At 41.7% G+C, this 13,809-nt stretch overlaps 1 protein-coding gene across 6 annotated transcripts in view; it reads right to left on the reverse strand.

Moving 5' to 3' along the window:
• Nucleotides 1–13,809, reverse strand: part of NSD2 (nuclear receptor binding SET domain protein 2) — a 521,650-nt gene that overhangs the window by 275,959 nt on the left and 231,882 nt on the right. For all 6 annotated transcript variants that reach the window (XM_033950948.1, XM_033950940.1, XM_033950930.1 and 3 more), the window contains exons 7-8: nucleotides 8,763–8,840; nucleotides 7,338–7,447 (exon numbers count right to left, since the gene is read on the reverse strand). In XM_033950948.1, the coding sequence (XP_033806839.1) occupies nucleotides 7,338–7,447; nucleotides 8,763–8,840 (188 nt within the window). The remainder of the gene's footprint in view (nucleotides 1–7,337; nucleotides 7,448–8,762; nucleotides 8,841–13,809) is intronic.

The following is a 13,809-nucleotide window of genomic DNA, read 5'->3' on the forward strand; positions in this document are numbered from 1 at the left end:
CGTGTCCTCGAGCTCCGGCATAGGAGGAGGTGAAGTAGCCGGTGGTGAATACTGAAGAAAAGGCTGCTTCTGATGAGGCGAGGCATGCCTGGATGAATGCTTCGAAGAATGCCTCGATTGATGGTGCGAGCTATGCCTGGAAGCAGGCCTCGATAGACGAGGCAAGTGTGTCTTCGCTGAGGCTCCCAGAGAGTGGATGGGGCTGGAAGCGGTGGATCGAAGCAGAGGAGGATGGCTGGAAGCACCTCGAGGCACTCGCAAAGACTCGAGCCCTTGCATCGTGTGGATAGGTTCCAATGGAGGTACTCACAAAGAATCTACTCCTTGCATCGAGTAAATTGGTTCCAATGGAGGCATGGGCAAAGACTCTGCTCCTTGCGATGCATGCATCGATGCCAGACCAGACACTCGCAGAGACTCTGCTCCCTGTAGAGAGTGTGCGTACTGCTGAGGCAATGGAGGCAGCTCGACCTTGCGGGAGACCTCCGCGTGCCCAGGCTGGATTTGAGAAAGAAGCTTCAGCCCCATTGGGTAAAGAACTGAATGAATTGCTTCTCAAGCAAGGTCTGGAACGAAGCCGGCAAGGATGGATCCACGTCTCCAACGGGACCACCTGCATGGGCTTCGTGCTCCCTCGAGGCAGTGTGAAAGTGTTTGGACTTAGAAGCCTTGGGCACTTTGAGCACTACCGGGGGAATGGGCTGCTGCGCAATCTGACCTGAGGAGACAGAGGAAGGCACCGCAGCCTGCGTCGAAGAGTGAGCCGGGACAAACGAAGCAGGTTTGATGAGGCTCGGAGCAGAAGATGTGAAAGCCTGGGGGACCTCAGGAGAGGCCGAAGGCGAAGCATCCTTCGATGTTGAACGATCCATCGAAGACTCCATGTTGTAGAGCTGCTCCCACAAGATGCAACGATGCTTGAAAGCATGGGCAGTAAGTGTTGAGCACGGCCGGCACGATTTCGGCAGGTGTTGAGGCCCGAGACACCGAAGACAGCGTCGATGAGGGTCCGTCAGTGAAATCGCGCGCTGGCACTTGGAACACTTTTTAAAACTGGTAGCAGGCCGGGACATAGGCCGGAAAAGCTCCACCGTGAGATCGAAGCCGCGGGACTGCGGCCACGTGGCCTGCCCAGCCAAACGGATGGAAGAATTTTTTTTTTTTTTAAACAACAAAACACGATGAAAATCAGCGATTATGAGAAAATAAACCCAAAACCGCAGACTTAGAAGGCACAAGTGAAGAAAACTTCGCACAGAGTCGAAGACAGACTTCTTGGCTCCGCGGAAAAGTAAGAACTGAGGAGATGCGCCCTGTGCTGGGCGGGAAGGCACTCGCGCATGTGTGGTGCGGGCGACTCGAAACTTCGAGTTTCATCAAGCAAGACTGCTTGTGAGGCGTCCGCATCGGGGCTCCGTTGAGTCACATCACCCATTAGTGAGAATACCTGCCTGCTTGTCCTGGGATAATCAGAGGTTATGCTGATTGGGAGAAAGGATAACCCACAATGACCAAAAGAGATTAAAGTTTGTGATCAGACTATAATGATACAACAGAAGCTGAAAATTCTAGGGGTCTGGCTAGATAACACTCAGCATGAAGGATCAAATCTTGTCAGTTGTCAAATCTACTTTTTCCCAGTTACAACTGTTAAGTCATTTAAAAATCAATGATGCCAACAAACGATTTCAGGATTGTGGTTCAGACAACAGTCTTATCTAAGTTTGACTATTGTTCCAACAGTTCAGTGCAAACTTTACAAATGGTCCAAAATGCGGCTGTAAGGCTAATTTGCGGAGTTAGAAAATTTGATCATAAAACACCTTGGTTGAAGAAATTGCACTGGCTACCTGTGCGATTATGCATCACTTTCAAAGTATTAACTCTGATATTCAAAGTCATTTACCATGGAATTCCTTGGTATCTATCACAAGCTATGGCAATTTACCAACTGCTCAGAACTTTGCAATCTGAGGGTGCAATGCGATTGGCTTTGATAGATTTCTCAAAAATACACTATGAGAACATAAGAACATCTGCCATGTCTATCATGGGAGTAACGCTGTGCAACAAATTAACTGGACCGCTAAGAGCGTTATCAGATATTCAGAAGTTCAAAAATATCCTTAAAACCACACTATTTTTAGAAGCATTTCAATAAAGTTGAAACATCGAATGATGGTTTTAAGATGAATTGTACTGTAAAGATTTATTTAAAATGCGATTATTCACCTGTAACCCAACATGTTTGTAAAAGTCCTGTTTGTCATATTTTCTGCATGTTATTACTGTAATGCCGCCTAGATATAGGTGGTTCTAATTCCATGTAGAAAGAATGAAAGAAAAAATAACAAATAGCATTGAAATATATGGACAAATGAAAAAGCAAGATCCTAATGATGTCACTGACAATTTAGAATATGAGGAGAGAAAAAACATCACTGCCATCTCGTCAAAAAAACAGACTCGATGGGGGATAGCGAAAGTAGAACTACTGAAAGACAAACTGTTATAACTGTTTTTTATTAGGTAATTTAGGCAATTTAAAATAAATGAGAACTCAAAGTTCTAGTTTAGCTATAAACAGGAATAACATCGTCTTTTTTATGTATAGGGGACAGCCTTGAAAAAGCCTTAGCGGCGAAACATGTCGGCAGCAGTCCTCAGCCGATAGAGGTTTAAGTGAAAAGATAAGTGCTTAAAACTTTTCAAATGAAAATCTTTTAGGATTAAACTATTAAGTCATAAATTATTGAAGTAGAAAAAAATAAATGAATAAAAAAAGAATAAATTAAGGATCAAGAACAATTTCTGCAGTTTTCTAAACATGTGAAAGACTACTGCGCTAAATTCCAAAGATCCCCCCAAATTTTTGATACTTACATTGCATTGAGTATGTATAGATCACATATTACTGTGCAGTTGATTTATAATAAGTGTGATTACTAAGGAGATCAGCCATTTAGGAAGACTTGATGGAAAAAACTTAAGACATATCTCTCCTCTCTATAGTCAATCTCCTATCCTTCACCTCTTTCCTCTAACAACAAGATCGGACTTAGAAATGTAACTTCAATAACTTGATCTAACTCTTATGATAAACCGCACAGATTCCCTGTAGAGAATTGTGGTATATAAGACATTATATTGTATCGAGTCTCAACCACATAAAGATTGATTAGCACTGACCTAAGGCTTCCCCCACCTCTAGAGGTTGTCACTGGGTTAAAATAAAAGTGGCCTCTGCTACAATTGCTATGATTGCACTAGCTTTATGCAGATGGATTACTATGCAGAGAAAAGTGTACTACTGTGTACACCCTTCAGTACTATAGAAGTGTTAAATAGTAGTTGTGTTATATTCCAACTGATATGCACTGCCTGCACTTAAACAGCTTCTGCACCGACATAACATGCTTATATCAGTGCTACATTTTTGTTGAAGCTTTTTGCTTGGCACAAGCATTACAGTAGGGATTTCATCTGTCTGTACATACGAGTAGAGTGCTGCTTGGTTGTGCTTCTCTACTAAAACAGCTTAAGAATTTTTTTACAGTCAAAAATATACAACTGCAATGACACGAGTACTTTAGGTCAATTACACTAAACCAGAGAATCCATGCTACTTGCTCTTTCACAACCAGTCATTGTGAAATGTTGTAGAGACGACAAAGAGGATGATCTATTTGAACATGTTGAGTCAGTTGATCTTTTTTCCTCCTTCTCAGAAAACAGAAGCCTTCTTTCTGTCTTATACTAGTTATGGAGGTAATTGAAACAGTCTCTTCAGAATAGTCATCCATAGTGCTTGCATTCAGTTTGGTTATAATCTTACCCAAAACAGATACAACACCTGTAATGTCTGTCAAAGTTCTAGATCTATTTAATACTTTCTGAACATGGCCAAAATACAGACTTTGCTTCTATTGTGTTCCTCGGGAAGGATGAAAAACAATAATTAAAAAAAAAACAAAAAAAAAAACTATTGCAAAGATTGCACAGGTACCACAGATGATGTTGGTAATCAGTGCTGCAATGCGTTGAGGTGTTGGTAACCACAATAAGGAGGCACGCCTCTGAGTCACTAACTGCAAGGAAGGAGACCTCGACTTCTTGTGTCAGTGTTTGGCCTGCATCGACATAGTTGATGCTTGAGAAGACGCCAATGTATAAGTAGAAGGAGATGTAGGGGTTCACTTCTTAGCATTTTTAGAAGAAGTCGATGGCACTATTGGAGCAGACACTGAGCAGAATGCCGGAACCGTCAATGCCTAAGCCTCCAGAGAACGGTTTTTGGACTTTAACAGAGAAAATGACATGGTTGATGATGAAGGAGACCTGTAAAAGCCTAACCTTCAAAGAGCACTTTTGAAGCCTAGAATAGCGGAGAAATGCGTCAGGTCTGCGTTTTCAGGACCAAGACACTGAAGGCACCAGCTGTGTGGGTCAGTGATGGAGATGGTCCTATTGCACCGGGAACATGTTTTAAACCCGCTGGAAGGCTTGGACATAGATGGAAAAATAGCAGCAGTTAAGTCGAAGGGCTCAATCATAGCAGAAGTCGAGTAAAGTGGAGCCCAAACAACAATCGATGCAGCTGGCCTGGAAAGGGGCTGAGAGGAGCCCGAAGGCCCCCCCAAAATGAAAAAGATTGTAGGAAAACAATTTAAACAATTAAGGAAACAAAATAATGAAGAAAATATGCAATAAAAAATGACCTGAAGGCAGAGCAAAAAGGAGAAAAATAATGTGCATTTGGAGACACTCCAAAAACACAACTTCTTAGCTCTGTGGAAGACTAAGAGCTGATGGTCCTGCGATCAGACATCAGGCGGAAAGGCACTTGTGCATGTTTGGTATGGGCAGTCTCAAAATTTCTAAAGAAGTTAAAGTGACAGTACACTTTTGCATCGTCCATACCAGGGTTCCGTGGATGACATCATCCATCTGTGAGAATATGCTGCCAGCTTGTTTTGGGATAAAACCACTTTGCATGTGCTCCTGCAGGAAAGGCTTCCCACCAGACACCCGCTGCTATGGCATAGGAGACAACCACCCCCTCCTTTCCTTCCTGCCAGTAAGGCAAAGGTCCCCAGAAGAGGAACAAATGACTACAGCCATTTCAAGCCACATGTCCACAAGACAAAAGGGAGAAAGCCCAGCACTGCAGCCTGAAGCTGAGGAAGATGAATTATGGTACATTGTTGAGCCTCTGCTGAGGGAGGTAAGAACGAGTTTGAGTCATATTCAGTAGCGTTCCTATAAATTCCAGTATTTGCGATGGTTGGAGATGGGATTTTTGGTAGTTGATCGCAAATCCCAGAAGTTCCAAGAGGCGTATGGTTGATGACATAGTTACTTGAGCTGTGGAGATAACAACCATGTAAGCAGGCCTCAAAACAGTCTGCTAACGCTCTGGTGCATTCCCACCAAAACTGCACCAACACTTAACAGGATGCAGTTATATAGACATGCCTGATAGAAAAACTCAAGGTTGAGAAAACAACAAGGGAGATGTAGGGAAAAATAAATAACTAACACCAGCAGGCTTGTGAACAGAAACACACATTACTCACGTATCTCATCCAAAGCATACCACCAGCTGATTGCTAACAGTGAAAGTTTTCTTTGCTGTGTCAAGCTTCTCCAACCACTGTACTACCTCTGGGTTTAGCCAATCTTTTTGTTTTCTTTTTTAGAGTGAAGAAGGTGAAAGGAGTGCAGGGATAGGGAATTGGCACTACCAGTTATACTCTGAGACAGGCACCCATGAAGCCTAATCTCCTTGTTCAACTGAGATAGCTAAGCCAAAACAGGAGCCTTGTTGAGCACATTAAGCAAAGAAACCAGGAGCAGGAGAAAGACCATCTATTCGCCTGTGGCGATAGAGAATACTGGCACACCAGTGAGTATACAAACAGGAGAATCAAAAGACAAACAGCGAAGGTGACCTCTGTCTTCAACAATTGTATTGGATAAAAGACTCAACACATACATGTTTCGGCCTAACCGGCCTGCATCAGGAGTCTTGATGACTGATGACTATAATTCAATAACTCACTGTTATCATATGGGGTTGAACACTCTTGGCATTACATTATCTTTGTATGCTCTAGGCATGATGTAATTACAAATAATAACCTGCTGTTGCGCCTGTTCACAAAGGAGTTTGTGATCACTACTTCTTTGTGAACAGACACAACAGCAGGTTCTTATTTGTAATTACATTACGCCTAGAGCGTACAAAGACAATGTAGTGTTGAGAGCGTACACCCCATATGATAACAGTGGGTTACTGAATTATAGTCATCAAGACTCCTGATGCATGCCAGTTAGGCCGAAACATGTATGTGTCAAGCCTTTTAACCAACCTGTTAAACACAGAGGTCACACCTTTGCTGTTGAACACAGAGGTCACACCTTTGCTGTTTGCTATTAATTCACCAGTGAGTATACCAACCTATATATCGCAGCTTAGTGTTCTCAGCCTCTGCCTGCTGGTGAATGGACACAACCCATTTGTTTCTGGATTCATCTGCTGCTGACAATAAGGAATTCATTGCTTATCTTTTTAATACTTTAATAGAACCTAAAGTATCAATCACACACAAACTGCTGTCTTTATAAAATGTTAAAATAAACAAATTTAAACTCTTTCATATTCTACAAGTTATTTTGCCTTGCAAACAACTCATCCAATATCTCTGTGTAAGAAAAGTAAGTGGTTATGCCACCTGTACTGTGAATTAATAAAGAAAGGATACAACTCTACTTCAAATTTCATAGCCCATACTACAATATATTAAGCTTTGTTCACGTATACTTGCTTTGTATATTCTATGTACCCTTTATTTACTTCATCTTTATTTTTGCATATCTTGTGCTGGCTGTGGCACATATGGTAAGAAACTGTGCAAACAAAAAAAAAACTCTCTTCTATCAAGCAAAAAAGTGAATGGCATCAATTCACTTATAACTGAATATTTTGATCATTTTCCAAAATTGTTGTAATATAAGCAGAGACTGATGGCACCTGTAAATGTATTCATGAACTGTCAACTGCTATGGTGACAGATTAAAGTAATTAAATTATACAAGGTAAGATTAAAAAAAAATCATGAGGTATTGAAAGGATGCCAAATTTTTTATATATAAATAAATATATATATACACAGCATTTATTCAATATATAAGCACTTATTACCTTTTGAAATTGACATTTAAGCACTAATCTTTGATTTATAAAATAGCTAAAATACAAAACCTTTCAGAACCAAGATCTAAATCTGTGCAACATTGAAAATGTTGCTACCAATCCAATCAAACAATATAATTACCTTCTGATTATTCATCCTGTATCTTTTCCTAGGTGCTTCTGGAATTTCAGCATCTTCTGTTTGTTCACATCTCTTCTTTGTTTGGATTCTTTTATTTCCATGTAATTTACCTTTGGGGGGGTGAAACTTGCATGAAAAGCTCATGTATAATCTAGTCTAGATATTTTATTGATATGTTTACAATTTTTATAAGCCTCAGTTAACAATTCAATATAGGAGCTCAACTCTTATGATGTCAAATCAAGACTGGACCAATAAATGCACTTAAGACTATCCCATACCATCTATATTCAATTGAAATCATAGCTACAACCTACTTAGCCAACTACTTTAAAATGCAACCTACTTCTGAAGGTCTAACTATAATCCTACAAGCAAACAATGAAAATGCATCTTCAACAATAAAATTGTTAGTATTTCCAAAGTTACAAATGTTGCAGATCTTCATCATCTATGATGTACTAAACCTTAAGAGTACAGAGATAATAATGAATACTGAAGATATTCATTTTGCATTGTGGACAACACAGAGACTGTATGTCATGTTGCATAGAAGGTAAACTTCAGCTGTGTTATTCTTTTGTTAGACCAAGATCAGCACATTATTACTGTTCAGTACAATTTGATACTCTTCCATTCTAATTATAAACATTGAACATTTCTAAGACCATACTCGTTCTTTTAACAATTCAAAACTTGCAACTGAGGAAGTGACCTGTCAATAGCCATTTGGAATCTCTTGTTGTGTTCTGTGACCACTGAATTTACTCCAAAAACAAAACTGATACAAAGATTTGTTTATTGTGAAGTGATGCCATTGTGTACATAAAGATTAGTGCACATATCAATGACTGAGACCACAAACTGTGCAATTTAGGGATTATTACAGCAAATGACTATACTCAAATAAGTGGAAGCCATCTCCAAAAATTGACAGTATTTTAATAATTAAAATTTGTTTCATACCTAAAAGTGCATTTTCAATGGGAAATTTTTTTCAAATAGAACTCTTAATATAAAGAATGAAAAAGACAAAAGGGAAGCTATTATGTTGTTTCTTTCCTATCAAATGTGTTTTAGCTACTTTACAATTCAAAACTAAATGAATTTCAGTTATGATTTTTTTTTTTAAGGAATGAGTTAAAGTGATCTCTTCATGTGCAGAACATTATACAACAATGTACAAATGCATACTTTACCACCACCTCATATGGATCTAACAATATTACATGCATTACAATACTAAGTTGAACAAATTTCAGCACTACAGTTTTTATTGAATTTAAGATCCATTAAGATACTATGGCCAAAAAATGGAAACACCCGAGAAAAATAGAGGACAGCTAAAACACAGTTCTCAAAATAAAAGGTGTACCAAATACCTAACTATAACAACTAATAGCACACAACACAAATTTCAATTACTTCGGAATCTTGATCTCCTTTTAGGTGGATCTTGGAATACTTTACGCTTGGCATCTCCAATACTCTTCAATGATGAACCTTGAGAGATACAGAGGTTTTCTTTTAAAAAAAAGCCAGTATTCAGTTATTACAGTATATAAACTTAAACATCAAAATATCTAATAAAAAAAGTGGTATGGGTGGTAGTATTAGTTTTCCCTGTAACACAAGAACAAACATATTTAATGGAGAACAATGAATGATTAGGTTCTTACCTTTGCTAATCTTCTTTCTTGTAAATCTTCACTCTATATCTGGACTAATGGGTTAATTTCCTATGGTTGACAGACAGCGTGTAGGAAGCCTCATTATACAGAGTCTTGAACCCTCCCCTCTTACTTCAGGACTGCCTTCCAGGAATTCAGTTTGTGACAAAGCAGCCTGTAGAGGACAAAGGCAAGACCAATAAGTCTAATCTGCTCATAACATGAAACCTGAACAATTGAAACAGGTTATTAAAACATCAGGAACCTGAGCAATAAAAACACAGCTTGAACTGACGGAAGGGAGTACCGAGACAAGGGACCCTCAAGAAAAAGTGCCAAACACATCTGGATGGAACTCTTTAAAAGGCAGGTCAAGAATTCAGAAATCCAGCTTACCAGTACTTGTAAAAGTAGACAACTGGTGAATCAGCAACTCACAGGGCGGGTTCCAGGAATAGATCCTGGATTTACAAGAAAGATTAGCAAAAGGTACCTAAATCTTTCATTCTTGTACAATCCTGCTCTATTCCTGAACTAGTGGGATGTAACAGAGCAGTCCCATAGAGTCAGAGTGGGACTGATGAACCTGCTGCCAAAACTTAGGAGCCAATAGTAGCATCCTGCTTGTCCGTCACATCAATCCTGTAAAACTTAGATAACGCATGCATAAAGGACCAGATAGCAGCCCTGCAAATCTCTTCCAAATAGATCGCCGACGACTGTGACTAAGAGGAAGATACGCCTCTGATAGAATATGCCTGCATCGAAAGGGGTGTGTGTATGTGTCTTACTAGCTGCTATGTAAGCCGAGGAAATAGCCACATGGATCCACCTGGAAATGGTGGCTTTGGAAGTAGAAACAGATGGTCAGAGACATGAAACTTGTTCGTGACCTCCAAGTACTGCAACAGAATCCTGTGCATAACCAAGGACTGCAACATCCAGTCCTGCTCCTTCAAACTAGAACTAAAGGAAGGAAGTCTCCTGATTAATGTGGAAAACCGAGACCACTTAAGGAAGAAAGAAGCGCATAGTGTGCAGATTCACGCTGGAATCTGTAATACACAAAAAGGGATCCCAGCAGGAAAGAGCCTGAAGCTCAGAAACCCTTTGGGCAGAGGTAATGGCCACCAGAAAGACAGACTTGACTGTTTGATCCATTAAGGAAGCACGTTCCAGAGGCTAATAAGGCAGATGAGTCAAAGAAAGCACAGTTACTTACTGTTAACAGGTGTTAACCAGGGACAGCAGGCAGATATTCTCATTGATGGGTGATGTCACCACGGAGCCCTGGTACAGACCACTTTAAGAACTTGGAAAGTTCTCGACTGCCCGCATCGCGCATGCACGAGTGCCTTCCCGCCCGACGTAGATGTGCGGTTCCTCAGTTAAATTAAGCTAGCTAAGAAGCCAACCCGGAGAGGTAGGAGGGTTGTGAGAATATCTGCCTGCTGTCCCTGGAAAACACCTTTTACGGTAAGTAACTGTGCTTTATCCCAGGACAAGCAGGCATATATTCTCACTGATGGGTGACCTCCAAACTAACAGAATGGGATGGTGGGAAAGTTGGCCATTAGGAAAATAAATTTTGTAATACAGATTGGCCGAAGTGCCCATTCCTTCTGGAGAAAGACTACAGACAGTAGTGAGAAGTGAAGGTATGAACTGAGGACCAGGTGGCAGCTTTGCAGATTTCCTCAATGGGAGTAGACCTGAGGAAAGCAACAGAAGCTGCCATAGCTCGAACTTTATGGGCTGTGACACGGCTCTCCAGTGCCAGTACGGTCTGAGCATAGCAGAACGAGATGCAGGCAGCTAGCCAGTTGGAAATTGTTCGCTTGGAAACAGGATGCCCCAACTTATTTGGATCAAATGAAAGGAAAAGTTGGGGAAAGATTCTGTGTGGCTTTGTGAGATCCAGGTAGTAAGCCAAAGCTCATTTACAGTCCAAAGTATGCAAAGCCCGATCTCCAGGAAGAGAATAAGACTTAGGAAAAAATACTGGTAGAACAATGGACTGATTGAGGTGAAAGTCAGAGACAACTTTAGGGAAAAACTTTGGATGAGTACAGAGAACCACCTTATCATGATGAAAAACTGTAAAATGTGGATCTGCAACCAGTGCTTGTAACTCACTGACCCTTCTGGCAGAGGTGAGATCAATCAGGAAGACCACTTTCCACGTAAGAAATTTGAGAAGAGCTGTAGCAATTGGTTTGAACAGAGGCTTCATCAAACTGGAAAGCATTACATTAAAGTCCCAGATTACAGGTGGAGGTTTGAGAGGTGGTTTCACATTGAAAAGCCCTTTCATGAATCTGGATACCAGAGGATGAGCAGTAAGAGGTTTCCCCTGCACTGGTTCATGATAAGCATTAATAGCACTGAGATGGACTCTAATGGATGTAGATTTAAGTCCAGAGTCAGACAAAAAAAAGAAGGTAATCCAACACCAATTCCACTGCCAAGGAAGTTGGATCATGATAATGAAGTAAACACCAGGAAGAAAACCAAGTCCACTTCTGTTGGTAACATTGTTGTGTGGCCGGTTTCCTGAACAGGCTGAGAGAGGAGCGTTTGAGTAGAACTCAGCCCAAGAGAAACCAAGCAGAGTAGGAAACACTAGAAGTAGTATGGGTTCCCTGGAACCGAGTTGCAGAAGGGAAAACCAATGTTGCATGGGCCACCGTGGAGCATTGAGAATCATGATGGCTGCTTCTCTCTTGAGCTTGAACAGAGTTCTCAACATGAGAGGAAGTGGAGGGAAGGCATATAGAAACTGACCCGTCCAATCCAGGACGAAAGCATCCGCCGCCAGACGGAGAGGAGTAAAGTCTGGAACAAAACTGGGGCAATTGGTGGTTGTGAGGAGCGGCAAATAAGTCCACCTGTGGGGTGCCCCATTGAGCAAATACGGCTGCAGAGTTACAGAGTCGAGAGTCCATTCGTGAGGTTGGAGAATTCTGCTGAGGTTGTCTACTAGGGAATTCTTCTCATCTTGAATGTAGATAGCTTTCAGGAACAGATTGTGAGCTGTCGTCCAAGACCAAATCTTTTGAGCCTCCTGACATAACAGGAGAGAACCCGTGCCTCCCTGCTTGTTGATGTAGTACATTGCTACTTGATTGTCCGTGCAAAGGAGGAGGACTTGAGGGCAGAGGAGATGCTGAAATGCCCTGACGGCATAAAACATCGCCCTGAGTTCCAGGAAATTGATGTGGAATTTCTTCTCTCTGGCAGTCCAAAGACCCTGAGTCTGCAGATCGTCCATATGCGCCCCCCAGGCATAAGGGGATGAGTCGGTGGTGATGATCTTGTGATGAGGTGGCAAGTGAAAAAGAAGACCTCTGGAAAAATTGGATGAGGTCATCTACCAACGAAGAGACTGCAGAAGAGATGATGTAACGAATATGTGCTTCGAGAGACGATCTGTCACTTAAGACCACTGGGACGCTAGAGTCCACTAAAAAGTTTGCAGATGGAGTCTTGCCAGGGGTGTGACATGGACCATGTGTCCCAGAAGAACCATCATATGTCTGGAAAAGATGGTCTGAAGAGGAAGCAATTTCTGACAGAGACGAATGAGAGTCTGAAGTTGATCTGGTGGAAGAAACGCCCTCATAAGAGTGGTGTCCAGAATCGCTCCAATGAATTGAAGACGCTGCATCCGAATGAAATGTGATTTGGGGAAGTTGACTTCGAATCCCAGAAGCTGAAGAAAGGAGATGGCTTGAGATGTTGCTTGAACCACCCTCTGAGATGAAATATCCTTGATCAACCAGTCGTCCAGGTAAGGAAAGACCTGGAGACCATGTAAACGCAGAAAGGCGGCCACCGCAATCAGGCATTTCGTGAATTCTCTGGGAGAAGATGCAAGACCGAAAGGAAGAACCTTGTACTGGTAATGATATTGATTTATCTGAAACCGAAAGTACTTCCGAGAGGCTGTATGTATGGGAATATACATTTAGGCTTCTTTGAGGTCTAGGGAGCATAGCCAATCATTGAGCTTGAGATGAGGATACAGGAGAGCCAATGACAACATCTTGAATTTTTCTTTGACCAAGAAGTTGTTTAGAGCTCTGAGATCCAAGATGGGTCTGAGTCCCCCGTCTTCTTGGGGACTAAGAAGTAATGGGAGTAAAAACCTCTTCCCTGTTGATTGAGAGGAACTGTTTCGATGGCATTTAGCAGAAGAGATTGCACCTCCTGGAGAAGAAGGGAGGACTGTGTAGGGTCCAAAACAGACTCTTTTGGAGGATATTCTGGAGGAAGAGTCTGAAAATGAAGAATGTAACCCTGACAAACGATGGTGAGGACCCAATGATCGGTGATAATGAGTTCCCAACGATTGATGAACAACTGAAGACGACCCCCCTATGGGCTGGGGTAATGGAGGAGAAATGCTGAGATTGGCTATGCTCCAAAGAAACTGGTCAAAAGGGCTGCTGAGGTTTAGGTTGGGCAGCCGGTTGCTTCTGTTGTTGTTGGCGAGGCTGCTGTTGTTGAGGCTGCCTTTATCTGCAAGGTTGAGACTGAGGTGGTTGCAAAGGCCTAGCAGCAAACCTATGCTGATAAGTAGACTGTGGCCTGTAAGGACGAGCAGGAGAAGGCTTTTTCTTGTTTTTAATCAAAGTATCCGACCTGGTTTCATGAGCTGACAACTTTTGGATCGTGGTATCTAAACACTCACCAAAAAGTTCATCGCCCAAACAAGGAGCATTGGCCAGACGATCTTGATGATTAACATCCAGCTCAGACACTCGAAGCCAAGCTAAGCGGCACATAGCTACAGACAAGGC

This window comes from Geotrypetes seraphini, chromosome 1 (genome assembly GCF_902459505.1).
Source record: "Geotrypetes seraphini chromosome 1, aGeoSer1.1, whole genome shotgun sequence".
NCBI classification, from domain to species: domain Eukaryota; kingdom Metazoa; phylum Chordata; class Amphibia; order Gymnophiona; family Dermophiidae; genus Geotrypetes; species Geotrypetes seraphini.